This window comes from Periophthalmus magnuspinnatus, chromosome 9 (assembly GCF_009829125.3).
Source record: "Periophthalmus magnuspinnatus isolate fPerMag1 chromosome 9, fPerMag1.2.pri, whole genome shotgun sequence".
In the NCBI taxonomy this organism is placed as follows: Eukaryota; Metazoa; Chordata; class Actinopteri; order Gobiiformes; family Gobiidae; genus Periophthalmus; species Periophthalmus magnuspinnatus.
Window position 1 is genome coordinate 35,667,531 of NC_047134.1, and position 17,380 is coordinate 35,684,910.

General features: G+C 43.9%; 1 protein-coding gene across 2 annotated transcripts in view; it reads right to left on the minus strand.

Moving 5' to 3' along the window:
• Positions 1-28: 28 nt before the first annotated feature.
• The window catches only part of nos1 (nitric oxide synthase 1 (neuronal)), a 28,251-nt gene continuing 10,899 nt past the window's right edge, over positions 29-17,380 (minus strand). Inside the window, exons 3-28 of one of the 2 annotated variants that reach the window (XM_055224031.1) lie at positions 16,789-16,923; positions 14,661-14,806; positions 14,130-14,292; positions 13,454-13,545; positions 11,750-11,891; positions 11,184-11,323; positions 10,174-10,348; positions 9,983-10,084; positions 9,709-9,903; positions 9,448-9,533; positions 9,084-9,228; positions 8,335-8,439; positions 8,193-8,251; positions 7,674-7,790; positions 7,437-7,611; positions 7,223-7,361; positions 7,040-7,118; positions 6,336-6,529; positions 5,784-5,953; positions 4,324-4,534; positions 3,750-3,837; positions 3,501-3,622; positions 3,282-3,430; positions 2,998-3,192; positions 2,767-2,885; positions 29-1,996 (exon numbers count right to left, since the gene is read on the minus strand). In XM_055224031.1, coding sequence (XP_055080006.1) covers positions 1,981-1,996; positions 2,767-2,885; positions 2,998-3,192; positions 3,282-3,430; positions 3,501-3,622; positions 3,750-3,837; positions 4,324-4,534; positions 5,784-5,953; positions 6,336-6,529; positions 7,040-7,118; positions 7,223-7,361; positions 7,437-7,611; positions 7,674-7,790; positions 8,193-8,251; positions 8,335-8,439; positions 9,084-9,228; positions 9,448-9,533; positions 9,709-9,903; positions 9,983-10,084; positions 10,174-10,348; positions 11,184-11,323; positions 11,750-11,891; positions 13,454-13,545; positions 14,130-14,292; positions 14,661-14,806; positions 16,789-16,923 — 3,459 coding nt within the window. In that variant the 3' untranslated portion in view covers positions 29-1,980. The remainder of the gene's footprint in view (positions 1,997-2,766; positions 2,886-2,997; positions 3,193-3,281; positions 3,431-3,500; positions 3,623-3,749; positions 3,838-4,323; positions 4,535-5,783; positions 5,954-6,335; positions 6,530-7,039; positions 7,119-7,222; positions 7,362-7,436; positions 7,612-7,673; positions 7,791-8,192; positions 8,252-8,334; positions 8,440-9,083; positions 9,229-9,447; positions 9,534-9,708; positions 9,904-9,982; positions 10,085-10,173; positions 10,349-11,183; positions 11,324-11,749; positions 11,892-13,453; positions 13,546-14,129; positions 14,293-14,660; positions 14,807-16,788; positions 16,924-17,380) is intronic. The other variant, XM_033972352.2, reaches the window with a different exon arrangement.

Sequence of the window (17,380 nt, forward strand, 5' to 3'; positions counted from 1 at the left end):
GTGAACAAATAAAAACAGGAAAACAGACTATTCTGTAAATATTTATTTGTAAGTAAATGCAAAGTCCTTGCAGTTGATGCATTAAAATGTGATAGATTCATTCACACAGCAAAGGTCATAGTAGCATTGGCTGACTGGAGTTATATTAGCAGCAATATGCAAACACAGAAACGTCAGTCCATAGGTGTGGAGGGGCCCCGGGGCCCACACAGTGTCACTGCTGCTGCAGCTTTTTTAAACTACAACTGGAAACATCGTCATGCATTGATGTAATGCTGCTCTTTTAACCCACACTATGACAAGAAACTTTGTCATTTTGAAAACAAGCAATGCTTTTTACTTATTCAAAATACATTCTTAGAAAAGAGATTTATACTTTATACTCTGAATACAAGTTATGTATATATTTATATAGAAGCTATATCCTTTTCCTTTTGCACATTTTACATCACAGACATTTGACAGCTCAATACAATTCAACAAAATCATTTCAATTTTCTACAAAGGGGCATTCATTCATAACAAGGGCAACAAGGACAACATTGGTGAGAAAACGTCAGCCGTTACGAAAGCTCCAAAAGTACATGTTTTAAATAGTCATGCCATATTAAATATTTTTAATAAAGAAAAGGACAAACATGGAAGCCACAGGTTTCTGCAGAACGGATGAAGCAGCAGTGGGGCTCTCGCATGCATATTTAAATCACTGACTCATTCCAAAGCGGAGGATGACCACAGCGCCAGTCTAACTCTCCTTTCTCAATGAAAAACTTGAACGACGGGAGCCAAAGTCAAGCTAAGAAAGCCAAAGCCACGTGGGCAGTTTCCTACAGACCACAACACCATCTGTACAATAAAAGAACATGAGTCAGAGCCGACGTTCAGAGCGAGGAGGGGGCGAGCAGAGTACACCTGAGGGCACATGCACACAGCCACGCCCACAGAACACGCTGGTCAGGCGACGGGTCCGGCGCGCCCATGCTACACAACAGATCACAGTGAGATCGGAGCGCGAGCCGCCATAGATTCATGCAGACACCTAGAGGAGGGATGCGTAGGCAGAGGCAGAGTTGATGTAAGGCAAGAGGCACACGCGTTTATGATGCTCCCAGTTTGGTTGACAGCCAAAATAATCTTACATTTTTACTTACAAATATGCTTTATTATTAAATCACAATTAAATATTTATAGACTTGAACAATATCTTTCCACCAGGGTGATTTTTGCATCACTTGAGTACAGTTACATTGAACACATGTCAGTCGCAGGCTTTTGGGTCGCACACAAACAGCATTGATAAAGATAATAGTTTGAGGCCGAGATTTAAGGCGTCCATTTTACGGCAGCTGTTGTGAACACAAGCACCAGCTGGAGCGTAGTGATGATGGGATAGACAGGGCACTAAACAACTGCCACTGCGCTGATGCACTCTGATGGATGACCACTGAACAGCGGGATTGCTTGTTTGGGGCTTTGACAGAACAGTTTTTTATAATTTAGGGAGAGACATTGGATCGGCTTTTTCCTGGCGTCAATGTCTGGCCTGTTGATTCTTCTTCAATTTCGAGACAATACATGTTTAAAAAGATCGACTAACATCCAGCCTCGCTCTTGTGTTCATTTCAAAGTTTCTGAAGGAGTTTCAATCAATGCCGTAAAAGTCTTTGCAAATAGAAACTCAAAAAAAGCCTGGAACTGTAACAATAACACATAGTATATTTTCTTGAGTATATTCTTGTCATGCATTCACAATGAGGCAGGTCATTTCACTAATTGCACATTTTAAAACCCATTTCAATTATAATATTTGGACAAGCGGAACAGAGTCTCAGAACACTTCCTGTTTGCTACAGACAAATTGCAGAGCCCAACAGAAATGAAGTAGTATCAAAAAGGAGCAACCCATTTTTACAGTACAAAAGTTGGCACAGTATCTTTCAGTGACGTGGAACCATCCAAACTGGTTGGCGAGACGCAGACCTACGAGCAGAAAACCCTGCAAAAAGAGACAGTGTAAGCAGTCGCCTCAAAGATAATAGATGCTACAGTGATTACTCATGCAATGAACAGGCAGCGACGGCCAAATGTGAAATTCAAGTGACAATCCACATTATACTGAAGCGTAATGAGCCATAGTGATGATGCAGGGTCCTTGTTCTGTTCAGAGCATGGACACGTGAAGAGTCCAATCTTCAATAAGCACAAATAAGGCACAAACAAATGGAAGAGAGCCACTCACTCCTCATCTAAGCCCGTTTAAGCGCCTTTCTACATGGGTCTCCATGGCAACCCACTGTTTTCACTGGAAACGAGGGGTGATCACACATCCCGGTGCCAATAACTACAGGTTGCAAGATGGAGTTGGACTTGAACACAAAACTGGCTCACAGTACTCATTAAGTCTGATGAAATAGCACATTGAAAAGATTAAAATGTGCTAAAATTAGACAAAAATCAAACATGAAACCATTTTCTTCCATCGAGCTAATGTCCAACTGTCACAAGGCTGTGAGATAAAACACTCGAAGGCACAAGAGGGAACCGTTTTACCATTTCCTCACTTTGAAGTATTTCTCCAATAAACACTTCAGGGCAAATAACCAACACTTCATCTTAACGGCGGCGCAGTATTCAGACCTGTAATCCGCCGTTAAAGGGGGTCGTTACAGAAATGATGGAGCACTTTATAAACATTAGCCTCAGCAGGAGATCCATTTCTCACTGAACGGCCTGCTGCTCCGGGCCACATGATTGAGAGGTACTCACTCGTCAGAGTCCTTTTTGTTCTCCTCGATGTAGGCGATGGACTCTGAGCGCAGGCGGTTTGTGACCTCATAGGTGCGCAGGGTCACGCCGAAAATGTCCTCATGGTAGCGATTTTCATCCTGAAAGACAAAAGTCAAACTTTTACATGAACGTTGCAGTTTATTGGACAGAAGTGTCGTTCTGAAACTCTACGGCCAAAAGAAACAACCAGCTGAAACTCTAAACACTCACCCGGAGTTTGCTGATGAACAGTCCCGCCTCCTCCAGGGTCATGTGACCGTGCTGTTTGATGATTTGCTGAACAGTCTTGAGAACGTCTCCAGCCATCGTCACGTCTCCGCACACATAGATGTGTCCTCGCTCCAGCTTCAGGCACTGGTACACCGTCTCCGACAGCTGCTCGCGCAGTACATTCTGGACATATTTCTGAAACCCACAGATGATCATTAGTGCGGTGCTGGTGCAGCAGACTTTATAAAAAAAACAGGCTGTGGATTCAGGGGGAGGATGTTTACCTTTGGTTTGCCAGGTTCTCTTGAATACGCAGCGTAGAGCTCCTTGAAGATGTTCTTGTTTTTAGCCTGGACGGTCTCCTCTTTGTAAATGTGATCGATCTCAGACTGGCGACATCCAAAAACAAGGATCATGGGGCACGACTCAATCCCTGAACAAAAATATGCTCGGGGTTAAAAGGTCATCCATCCAGGATTCTACAGACTGAAGGGAATTCTCACCTTTGTGTTCAAGGTCATAGAGTCTCTGCTGCCAAAAGCTTCTGAAGGGGGCGATGCCAGTCCCAGGACCGACCAGAAGACAGGGCGTGTGGTTGTCTTTAGGAAGATGGAACGACGGAGCGCTGCAACACGAGTCACACCAATTCAATTAACAGTTCCACAGACGGCCAAGACTTTCAATCAACGCTCTACAATCTGCACATATTCTGGTGAAAGGTGTTTCATTACGAGTTTGTATCATTTAATTACCCTCTGACAAAGCAGGGCACCATCTCCCCCTTCTGTATCCTGTTAAGCCACGAGGAGCACACTCCATGGTGGATAGGTCCTTTTCCATCTGAAAGCAATCATTAACAGGCAAACACTTTAGTTTCCTCCACACGCCCACTCAGCACAAACCAAGTGTGTACGAGTGGTCATAGCATAAGGCACACGTCTCCTCAAGCACACATCTTTAAGTCTACTTGTGAGGAAAGACAGACAAGGCTTACAAGTTTGGAGACGTGAGGTGATTGTAATTGATAAAAGCTTCAAACAAATGCAGATTACGATTACACCTGTGATCTGCCTGCTCCACAAACGCTGTATTAACAAGGCTTGAAATGAGTGTCCTTCAGGCCACTGGAGGCTTTTACAGCCACTGACTCATTTGATATTTTGGGTTTTTATTTTTTGCAACAACCTTGAAGAACCACGGCCGCCGCTTTTATTCACTTCACCGAATGAGCTGCAGCATTTTGACTCGGAGAATATTGATTTGCCAGAGAATAAGGAAAATGTAACACACCTTAGGTCATGTTGTGAAATAAAAACGCAGGCTCACCTTTGGCTCGGTAGGAGACCACGGCCACGGTCAGGTGGATCTCCCCCGGGTGCAGATCGGGCGAGGAGCTGATGGAGTAGTATCGGGGCTGCAGCAGGGGCAGCTGGGTAAGGAGCAGCGTGGAGGGCATCTGAATCGAAGGGAACTCCTCCAGCACCTCCACCAGAGTAGAGTTATTGTACCACTTCCACTCCTCGTACTCCTGCAGGCCCTGGACACACGAGTAAACACGTGAGAACCCAGGGCCAGTTCACAATACATCCTGATTAAGCCTGGATTTACACGAGCTTTAGCATTAGCGCCTTGTTTTCAGGATAGCAACAACATACTTGTTGCTATGGCGATGTATTCTGCAGAGAAACAGTCTGACGGTGAGAGAAAAACAATTCCTCCACATTATTTAACACGAGCAGAGCATCGTGAAGACTGCACTGGTAACACTACACGATAAACTAAATTACCACACAAAAAACATTAAGATTGTAAAAGCTAGATGTAAAAATCACTGTATAATAAACGTACACAAATAAGACTTGCACAAAATGAAGCAACTGCTGCACAAGTGGAACCTCGTGGTTTTCTGAAGACCTCCATCTCTGTGACAATGATTTGATGTTTGAGCATGAGTCACTGCCTCAGTCGCCTTTTCCACACATCGACAAACGTGAAATGTGGAGGCAGTGAGAGCGACTGCTCTGGTAAGAGTTTAGCAGATTTAAATGTGTTCAGGCTTTTGTTACTGTACACATCCACTTTAACACATTTTATAACATTTGCCTGGAGCATGGACATAAAAGCTCTGGTATAAACGCTGGTGTTAGAGATTTGATGTGAAATTACAGGTCCAACTGTTCTATAGAAACAAATGAAGCAGATTGTGCCCCTGATATGGGCTTAATAGTTTTGTACCATTTCCATTTTTTAGGCCAGGTTCACAATTGTTAATGATTTTCAGAAATCTACATTTTGAGTAAAACTAGAAGGAAGGGTTTTAGCACTGGGCTTGTTGCATAAAATCCATGGAGAATATTAATCTGCCCAAAATGTCATTACAACAAGTGAGGCTAGAATTCAATTACTATTCATTAAATTAGTTTTGCATTGCTTAAAAAAGGGCACACAAATGTTTGGCATTAAACAGGTGCCAGAGCCTCAAACTGGAAGTTTCCAGGCAACGTTTTCTATTTCCAGAGCAGATTTTACAGACAGATTTCAATCATGCAAGATGGGAAAGTTTAATATGTGTTTTGCAATAAAAGCCTCTAAAATACAAGTTTAATACAGGGGCATTTTTAGGTTGAAAACAAACTCAAAGGTTAATGCCGTTCCCTCACTGCCTCCGTGCAGAGGTTTTTGATTCCTGTGACTGTTTATCTCATGAAACTTTGGCCCTGCATCAGAAGATTCATGAGATAAACAATCTGCAGAGGAGCTCATTTGGGCGGTTCAGTTTATATTACCTTGCTGAGGACCTCCAGTCTCCTTTTCTGGTCTTCGTTGGTTGCCAGAGCTGCAAACTGCTGCAGCAGGACTGGGCTCGGGGGTGTGGTGATGTCCAGGAAGTACTGGAAAGCCTGGTAGATGGTGCAGGGTGGAATTCTGGTCTCATTTGTCCAGTTGCTGATAACACCTGCACATTAGAATAAATATAGCAGCGTTAGCATAAACATGACACATCCTGGAGAAATAAACCCTTTTCTCACATCTTCCAAACCACCTACTCCACAACTAAACTGATCTGTACAGGAAATGTGTGCTCCCAGACCATATACATTTTATTTTAAGTAAAAGATTTTCTGTATTTATGAAATGTGTGAACCCAGTGAGTTTGCAGTGATTAAGACCAGACTTGCAGCTTTACTTAACACCTTGTTCACACAAAATCACCAACTGTTTGCCAATATGCAGCTCTCTGGACAAATCCTGCCTCTCAGAAGCAGCGACGTCTTATTTGAAAAGCTTCCCACACACAGAGACTGCATTTGTAAAGACGATTTGTTAATGTCACCCACCAAGGGCAGTGTTTCTCTCCTCCAGAAACTCCACTTTGATGATTTGATTGACAGGTGGTGCGTCCTCCAGTTTATCTATGAGCGCTGTAACCAGGTCCTCGTGGTTGCCAGGGAAGATGCCCAGATGGTCGCCGGGATGGTAGCTCAGGCTGTCATGGTTGTTTGTGTTGAGTCGAACAAATATGGTGGAGCGACTGCATCGAGGGCAGAGACGTGGGGATTAATTCTCATCATTTTGGCGCCATTACACAAAAGAACGTAAGTAAAGTAATCACTATGGTTTTCCTGGCATGCATAGCAACAAATATTGTTTTTTGTACAAATGCAGTTCAAATCAGTCAAAGCCCATGTTTAAAAAGGTTTGGTTATTTCTTTTTCTGCCAAATTCATTCACATCATTATTCAGATTTGAGCCTCCACCGTCCACTTTTTAGATTCAGACGTGTGCATTAGAAACACTCATGAGCAAAGGCAAATTAAACAAAACAAAAACAGTAAAAGGCTCTGATGGATGCTGCAGGAACAAAGGTATTTATGCAATTTGGGAGGTTTGAGATTACAACTCACTCAGCTCAATCAAAATCCTCAAGATGAGCCTTTGTAAACGTTCAAAAGTGACACGAGAAGAGGCAGAAAACAGCCGCTCTTGTCCCAAACTAAAAGAATTGACTGATGGAGACAAACTTGGAGTCAATGACACTTACTTTGATTTTTGGCTTTGCAAATTCTGAGACTCCAGCATTTTGGCTCCGTACACCTTTTTCTTATGAATACTGTACAACGCTATACAGAAAAAAAAAAAAGATTAAAAGTGTATTCAGACTTTTAAAGATGTTTTTCATCAGGTCTTTTCTCTTCTGGATTAAAACACAAGTGCACGTCCTGACCTTCTGTCAGGGCCGGAGCCTCAGCCGTGTAAGTCATGCGGAATTTGCTCTTCTTCCAACTGCGGTCGTTGCTGATCAGAGAATCATTCGCCTTTTCAATGTTTACATCATCACCGACACAGAACACGTCACACGCAGCCTGGACACAATATAAAAGTCTAACAATTAAAACATCCAAACTCAAAATAAAACCACGAGCAGACGTCAGACCCACCTTGAAAACCTTTTTGGCCCAAGTTCTGAATGATTCCTCCTGACCACACAGTTCATCTCCTTCTCCCATTCGCAGGATCCGTTCTCCTCCGAGCTCCTCAAACAGCGTGTCCACGGCGTGGGCGAAGGCGCAGAAGTGTGGGTACGCCCTGGAGCCCAGGCCGAACACTGAAAACCTAAAAGGAGCAAAGACTCAACATCTGCACACGAGACTTTAGTGAATTACAGTTTCATTTACCTGACGTTAGCGAGCGGCCCTGTGCTCTCAAAGTTGATCCTCGTTTCTGGCTCGTCGCTGGAGGATTTGCGAGTGTCAGAGTAGGAGGACACACTGTTGAAACGCACCTTGTAACTCCTGGTAGAACAAAAAAAGGGATTTTCGGTACAATATTTTAACTTTGACACATCGTAATTGAGTTTAAAATGAAAACTGAGTTCAAATCTAAACTCAAAGTGGACATTTTAAACATGACCAGGAGGCAGGAGCATTAATATTTTAGAGCACGAGATTAAACGCTAACGGCACGACTCATCACGACACATTTCAGATGTTTGAGGAGGTCTTTTTAAGGCAGTGTCCAGCAGTAATCTGACCTGAACTGAAGAAGCTGCTTGGACGGGCAGTGAAACGTCTGGTCCAGTTGACAGATTTCATTTTTCTTTTGCAATTTTGATGCATCATTTTTTCCAAGAATATAAAACTTCATATAAATCACAGCTTTTGTATTTTACCAATTGCAGCCTCAGATTGACTCACTTTCTGTCTTCAGTGTTGGAAGTCGGATGACGCATCTCCATTAAGGCAGCTCCAAATTTCTGCAGAGAAAACAGAATAGGCCAGTAGTAATTACAGCGCTGTGTTTGATTAAACGCTGTTGGTTTATGGGCCGTTTACTCACCTCCCCGTTCTCAGGAGGATCCCCGTTCCCAAAAGTGCTGGTCACCACCAACACCAGCGTTTCATGCTCCAAGTCCACCACATCGTACTCATCCATGGACATAACCTGAGAGGCAGACAAGAGCAGCGATCTGTGTATACGCTCCACTGACACATGACCTGGAGAGTGAATTAAGGCTGAACACACAGCCGCGGGCAGAGGCGCTCGTAATGACCACTCTGTCCTCTCCCCTAACGAGATGATAATATGCTGCCGCCACAGAGTGAGTGGTATACGCTGAAGAAACCCTCTCACTCACGGCGCTGTCTGCCAAGATGACCCACACACGCATATACAAACACACACAACAACACACAACCACACACACAACCCAACGCGTGAAAAGAAAACCAGGCTTTCGACCCACAACATGGCAACAGAGATCTGCCCAGGGCACACACCCACGGATTGCCTCTTAAAAGATGTTTACATGGAGGAAAGGAGAAGGGAAAATGAGATCTGACCCGGAGCTAAACACTGTATATGATGAAGGATGAGTCTCCCTCCATTTTCTGAGCACATTCACACTCAGTACAACAATAACGCAGTTTAGGACCAAAAGCCCAAGGATGCAGAGGCAAACGCGCCAAGAGAACAGGGAAAAGAAGTGTGCAGTCCGCTCTGCGGAGAGGGGGAAGCCCCGGTGTGTTTTCCATTAGATACTATGGTAATTTTAATATTCAGATATGATGCAAGGACAGAGCAAGTACCTTTGCGTCAAAAGCATGTTTGAAGATTTCACATAGAGTTTTGGCGTAGTCTTGAGATTTGCCCGTCTCTGTGGCGAACAGGATGGTGGCCTTCACCCTCTTGGCCATGGCCTGACCCATCAGTTTGGCAGAAAACTTCACAGCCCTGTTAAAAATAAACAGAATATACAACTGACCAAATGTTGACTCACGACAAAGCAAAGCACGGCTAATGACTAAGTGACAGTTGTGATTACCCAGCTTGTCATATCCACTGAGCAATTATTTTATTAGTAGAACATACACAATGTCTGAAGCTCTGATGAGTCCCCAAGGGGTTGATTTCAAACGACACATGCTCATGTGTAAAAATGCGCACACTCACTTGGCGAGCTTCTTGAACCCGATGGCCCTTTTCTTTGTGGGCGTCCCATTGACCCCTTTCCACACATGAGTGTTCCACGGATCAGGCTATAGAGGGAAACAAAACAGGCCAAGGGTGAGAGCTTTATGGGACTGGAGCTCTTGAATTTATGAATTTTTAAAATCTAAATCATTTACAACCCATGTGTCCAGAGCAATAATGAGCAGATGTGTATGATTATAGACGTCAGGTCCTCTGTGCTTATGTGAGTTAAGCACCTACCTGGTACTCAAAAGAAGGAGTGAGGCGGTAATTGAGCATCTCCTGGTGAAACACTGGTGTGATGCTTCCCGACATCGGAGGCACAATCCAAACCCAGTCTCCAGGACAACCACCTCGAACGCGGTACTCATTCTCCATGTGTTTCATGAAGGACTCCGTGGCAGAGTGGTGGTCCACGATGGTCACTTTACAAGTCTATGGAAATATTTAAATCAGGCATGTCATTACAATTCAGTTTTACAAACGTGTTAATATGTAACGGAATAAGGTCGACCTGGAAGCTGTGGAGAACTGCAATGTTGATCTCCACTAAAGCCTGGTCTTTCCACAGAGAGGACGTCTTCCTCGTGTCCAGATTCATCAGGTTTGCGACTTCCTATTTAAAAAAAACAAACACATTTTATTGGATTAGTGAGAGTTACATAAAGCATCATCGGCGTGTCATTTCTCAGCACTTGTTCAAACCTCTAGAATGTTGTAGCGTGAAGCGTCGCAAAAATCCCTCACTCCGATCTCCGTGCCCATGTACCAGCCACTGAAGGGACAACCGGGGAACTCCAGCCCCCCCACCTCCAGCAGCATGTTGGCCACCGCAGGAAGACCGTACCACTTCAGGTCGAGGTCTTTGAACCACTCGAATCTGCACAAAGACCAAATGACACTTCTCCAGCTGTGTTCATGGTTCATCTTTTGTAATTTAAGACCGTCAAGAGTTTCCAGGCTTTTCAGATTTGCTTTTGGCGCCAGTGTTCAGGGACAACCTCATTTGACAGTTGCTTTATGAATTCAGATTATGGACTTTAAACATGTCGTGAGCGTCCACAGCGTGTCAATATCACAGTCACTATAATAACAGTAATGTACCGTCACATTTTGGGCTGAACAAAGGACAGTATTTTGACCCTGACACGAGTTTAAAGTCACACTATAAATGCACAAGACAAGAAAGGCTCCAGTCCGTCTCCCTTTACTCACTAGTGCCTCTCTGGAGGATTGATAACGTGACTGTTCATTTGTGAGGACGGTCCAAATCTCATGTAATGCTGAGCTGTGGTTGGTGATGGCAGAGTGTGAGAAGTGGCTGCTGGAACTAAGGGCCACACATGCCAATTTTCAAGACTCTGGCGAGGATCAGCGTCCCCAGGGGACAGCACATTGCCTTTTGTAGAGTGTCTGGATGTAGTGGTCACTAGGTGTGAAATCCATCCTCATTTCTAAGCTTTATCGCACAAACTGTCACACTGCAGTGGAATATTATGACTCGGCGAAGCGTGAGATCTGCACGGCAACAACCGATGTAAAAATGTACGAGTGTCGCAATAGGCATGGAAAAACAATGGGCTACAAAAATAAATTGTAACCAGTGTGGCTAAACTGGCACAGAGACAGAAAGACAAGCTGTGAAAACTGGGAAGTAGCGGCGCATTTGTATGATTTGTGCGTTTTAGTAAAATTAAATGACAATAGTCGCTCACTTGGGATGTGTAATGGGGACCTCCAGGACGAGATCTTCTGGGAGTTCAAACAGCTCGGGGTCATTTCCGTTGGCTTGGAGCAGCAGGGGCAAAACGTCAAATCGAGACTTTGGAGGTTTCCATCCGAGCTGCAAACAAATCTACACAAACCCAAGAGCGAGAAGGAATTATGAAGTGAATTTAAGACCAAATCATTTCAACAAAACATGGGATACACAGGAAAATCTAGAAAAAGTTTAGCTTCTAACCATTTTGAATTTGACTTCCTGGTTGGACATCTACGTCTCACCAATGGGACATAACATTTACACAATTAAAGAAATGTTAAAATGACCATTATATTCTGGCAGTTTAATCTAATTCTCACATGTTCCTTGTGAGTAAATTGAAATTTTTGTCCAAAAACGAAGACAGTGTTGATCACGCGAGTGGAGAACTAGAACTTACTGCCACTTCCTGCATTTCTACTTTACCCACAAACATCTAAACACGTGCCATTATCCCAAACCACGTAATTGCAGCTGCTTTATCAAAGTGCAGATTTGTTTTCCCCTCCAAACATTTACCTCAGTGAATTCTACGTTTGCCGGGTCTCCCAGGATCGAGCCGTCCGGCTGCTTGTATCCTGCATATCTGATGAGCTGAGAGTTCCACACACGAAAGTCATGTTTACCGTCTGTTCTTTGAGGGAAAATGGTGATGGCCGACCTGTCGACACAAACAGAACAGGCTCACAGTGTTGGCCAAATAAAGATATGCAACAATTACTAATATATAGAGAGTCACAACACTGCACATGTCACTCTGTTTACGGCTCAAACATCTTAAAAAAACTACATCTATGACTCATAACCGAGTGTTTGACTGAGATATTTATCGATTGAACAAGGCAGCCTATACAATTTAATTACTTCAATCAATAAATGGCTCAATTAGTGCAGGGATACTCCAGGGTAAATCCTTTTCTAACGAGCCGTGAGCCGTGAGCCGATGTAAGATTCATTTCAGCGAGATCTCATCCAAGTAGTTTAACAAATCATTTCAGAAACCCCTGAACCCTTTAGTTCAAAACACTGCAGATATTCTGTAAAATTTGGATAAAATTCATGTGAAAATACAACATCCTTCTCTGTGACTGAAGCCAAATTTTAAAAACAAATCTCAAATCTGTTCAGTCACTGCTTTGGACGACAGAATGACACTTTATATTCTTCCAGCCCGTTCTGAAGCACAGAAGTTTCCTTTCACGATGCATCACTAACATAAACAAACATGGACGATCCGGGCGTCACCTTTGGCGTCCTCTGTCTCTGGAGTGTTAATGCTGCACGGGGCAAAGTGTTAGTGCTGCTAAGCTGCTGTAAGTCGCTGTAGGGAGCACAGCTGGCAGGAATCTGGGCCACTAGTATCACTGTACAGACGGAGACACCGCTCTGGCCACAAGTCGACAGTTTGAGCCACTGGCATTTAGACCAGAGCTGCACGGCTTTGAAACCAAATCTAACATGGAGCCCGTGTTTGTAGAGGCTTGAGCAGGTACAACTTTTATAGGAAAAGACGGGATATTTTGTTCTTTGCTGAGGACAGTCAGTTATTTAAATAATTGCAGCCCTTGACTTTGTAATTGTGGTAAAAAATTGCGATATATTAAGTGTTTGCAGTGGTTTAAAAATTTCAGATGAAGATTTTGTACAAAAACTGACAAATCCTCTTAATGCTCCTAGTTTGTGGCTAAAAGTTAAAAATCAAACAGTATTACCACGTTTACATGCTAGTGAAATCTGTTTTGTGTTTTCTGAATGACTTTATAAAAAGGGGCCCAGATGTTTAACTAAACTTAACACATTTATATTATAATTAGTCCCAAAGTCGTTGTAGATCGTGTTACTGTGCATCAGTCAGAGCTGCAGTGGGGCGGATGTGCTGCCATCAACTCTCCGTCGTCCTTCAGAAGGCCAAAGCTAAACGAACTAATGCGTCACGAGCCATCCATCAGCTAACAAGTAAATAAGAGGTGTCAAACGCAATTATGACTTGGCAGAAAAGCGCTGAGGTCTAAAGATGACAGCTCCTTCTCCCAAAAGACAGGCAGCAGGTAGTGTCAAAAGTGTGTTAAGGAGGCTCGGCTCGCGCTGCCTGACAGATGGGCCAGTGGGTCACGTCAGGGTAGACAGGCGTGGACTCGACTGCGGGCGCGGCCACTGACAGATGGGGCGAGGTGGAAGCACAACAAGTCTGAAAAAAAAAATATGCTGCGTTTAGATTTTTACCTCAAGTTGCCTTTGTTGGTGGCGTACTTTATGTGGTTGCAAATGTAGTTGTACATTCCGTGAGACGTGGTGCAGTCTCGGGCGTCAAAAACCTGAAAGAGAACAGTCAGAAAGAATATTTGAAAAGAATATTTAAAAAGAACATTTAAAAAGAACATTTGAAAAGAATAGAGTCCACAAAAAGCAACAGACCTAAAATTCTGTTATGAAATACAGTGTTCTCGTTTAGCGGTGCATTTTAAAAAGTTAAAAAGTGAACTATAAAACTTTTCTGCCTGTAATGTCACACAGTGTGGCATTAAACTAACTATCGCCATGGAGACGGGTGATGCAGGTGATGCGGGAGACGCCACACGACAAAGTTACAGGTTAAATCTGTAGAGAGGCGACCACAACCCGTCACGCACAGTTAGAACGGATGTTTTTGGCAATAAAAACGCTTGAGAAGTGAATAAATACAAGGTTGGTGAGTTTAATGCTGTACTGTGTGACATTCCAGGCCAAGCAGCACTATCACCATGACAGCACATCAACCTGAAAAAGCACAGATCTGATTTTACAAACTAAATCTAATAGTTTAAGTGCACTTTCCTGGCGAGCGCTGCGTGGAAAAACCCGCATTAGGCCAATTAAAAGTTCCAGCCCGTTTCAAGTTGAGCGGCGTCGCTATGGTTACCTGCAGCTTGGACCACTGGATCCTCCCGACGCAGCGAGACGCGTTCCTCCAGGCGGTCTTGGCTCCGTAGATGAGCTCAGTGTCTTTGAGCTGATACGTTCCCGATGATTCGATTTCCTTAGTCACTTCCTCCAGTCGGTCCATGTGAGCCTTGGAGCCAAACCTGACGGCGTCGGACGAGATAATTATCACACGTCAGTTTACATCTCGACGCCTGTGGCACGACTGCACTCGAGGGACATCTGATACGTAAAAGAAACCATTTTTCTTCATATTTGGGGATAATACTGTGTGAGGGCTGTTTTAGTTACATAAATATTGTTAAAAGCCTTTACCTGGAATTACATAAAGTGGAAAGTGTTTGTAATGAGTCAGAAGTTAAACATTTGCACTTTTCTTTGTACTAGATGTTCTTTTGTGGATTACGATGCACTTTGAGGTTTATAAAGGGTTGATTAAATCACTTTGCTGATCATTTTGACCTCGTTATGCCCAAACACACTCCACTTTTAACCCAAACTCTCCGCTTGCCTTTTGATGGACGTGTAGTACTGGTCAATAAAGTCTCTGGCCAATGACAGCAGCTCTCCTTTGGTCCGGACCTCGTCGGCTTTACGGACGTAGTGGTTTGGCATCATCACAGACCCGGTGCAGACGCTCTCACTGCACACCGACTTCTACAAACAAAAACACAAAGATGAGGGACTTTTTAAGTGTTTCTGAATGAGTCTGGACCAACTGTCCATCTTTTCCCTCTTTTTTATCAATAGAAGCCATGAAAACAAAAGCAGCAAGAACCAAAGTAGTGACCAACATTTTTCACCATGTTTATATAGAAAATGCTCCAACATAAAGTCACCTGCTCCAGAGAATGTGCCTCAAGTCAAAATGCACCTGTAAATGTCTGGGATGAGGTTTGATTCCAGCACAAAATGAACCATAAACTTCAGCAGCAAAGTGCAGGACTCTCCTTTTATTCCCTCGTCTGGGAGATTACACTAGACGCTTAGGCGATGTTTAATACTTTATACCATTTATATTCCATTGCAATTTTAAAATATTATCCATTTTGATGCATAGCTCCCACCTCACGCCTCAAGCGAGCGCTCCTCCCGTCCCCGCTGTGGTTATTAGTTCCTTTCCCATGAAATTAATGTGAAAGTCGGCGAGTCATCCGATGGAATTACCTCCATAAATCGCAGACGAGGAGCCGTAGAGCGCGCCGTGTGGTCATTATCCATATTACAGCTCGAGTCAGCCGTCACTTCTGCTCCGAACAAACGCCTTAAACTACGGAGACGCCACGAGCGAACGCCGACGACAACAGCATCGAGAAACTGGAAAACCGTCAATGACCCCGACGAGGCTCAAAGAGGCTTCTGCCATAGAATCACCCACCACCGCTGTTCAAACGCCGCGCTGGAGCCAAAATAGAATACTTCATGACCCTCCAACCATTTAAAAAAAATATATCCCCGTTTCAGACAAAAGCTTTTGTTCGTGCTAGTCAAAACAAATGAAAATGCAAGATATGGAGCCGTGTGGAGCAAATATGGGCTGACAATATCATGAAAAACACATTTAAATTCATTTAGACCATTTTAAAAGGCTTTAGGAACGGGCCAAAAAGTGTCTAAATGTCTTTTCCCAAACAACAACAGATCAAAAGTGAGTAAAAGATTAGTGCAGACTTGAACCTCAACCAAGGGCATCACCTGTCACGTCCCTTTGATCGTTTTTGTCAAGTCTAAACTAATTAAAATGCTCAAATTCATTACAGTTTGGAGCCGTGCAAACGTGTCCACAGCCCCCACCTCTACGACCAAACAAGTGACGCAAAAGCACATTAAACTTACACAATCACACTTCAGAAATAGCCCTCGTGCTTCACAAAGATGCTTATGGATAGTGGTAAATGCACGGGTGAAGCAGGGAGCGATGAAAATAAGACAAAGGAGTCACTCGTGCTCCGGCTCGTCGGCTCCTTATTGCCGCAGGCATTCAGTGCAGCCAGCTGTCCTTTTGGTAAATGACGGATGAATATGCCATCGACCACAATGTAGAATAAATCTGAAGAGCGCTTCATTAGGATGCACTCGCGCGCTCGCCTCAAAAGTCACCTAAACTGTTGGCCGCCAGTTGTTTGCCAATGACCACTGCGGTATTTTTGGCACGAGTTCTTCTATAGTGATGTTCACAATAGAAACAAGAAAAGTCTGAGTTAAACTTGATGAAAAGTAAAGAGCTCGTCTGTCACAAAGCCACGTGGGTGAACAGATGAGCAACTGAACGAGCCGAGAGTCGTTTCCTTCTGTCAATCAGCTCGGGCGTTTTTCTGACGTTGGCTGTAAACGTCTGGATGTTTGAAGCAGAGTTTAGACTTTTATTAAACATTAAGGATGAACTGGGTGCAGCTTTTTGTTATTGGTCAGTTTGGAATTTTGGTGAATCACTGATTCCAGGAAGATGCTACGTGTTTTCGGTCACACATGTTCTTCTACAGCATTAGTCATTTTACAGAAATACCAGGTTTGTTATGTCGTATGTGAACCACAGCAGAGCAGGTGTGTTTGTGTTGCATGAGCGTTGCATCATATGATCTGGTGACCTGCTCAGTGAGGCATAAACACACAGACTTATGGCGGTGTGAGGACAGTACCTTTGTCACGCCCTGGTGCAGCACGTCGTTGTAGACCGTCCCCGTCTCCCAGTTCCTCACCTTCATGAAGCGGGGACACTTGGAGGGGCTGCCGTTCTGCTGGGACTTTGTGGGCGACATGCTCTGAGCTGGAGCCTGAGAGACAAAACAAGTGAATGTTTGACACGAAAAGCAGGATCCACACAGAGTAAGTCAGGTCTGTGGAGAGGCAGCTCCCCCTCACTGTAAAAATGCACGTTTTTAAGGCTCCTGAGCGATAAAAACATCTGTGATGGAATAAATCCAACAGAAGAATTAAAAAGGTAGTGGCACATTTATGAAACAAGCAGGTGAATCAAACTGTAAAACAAGTTTAGATTATTTCAGTGTTTTATTTTTTGGAGCACAGATGCACTTTACCAACTCGGTACAAAATCCCTGCGCCTCGTCTCTGCCTTTACCCGAGCGGCTCAGTGTTTATCAGCGGCTGAAGTCGAGCCAACACCAGGCGGCCCTGCTCTCCAGCCTCGCGTCTATTGACTCATGAATTCCTGCAATTTCACCCCACAGTCGACTAAGCATTTGAAAAGCAGAGCAGCTGGTGATTACCACC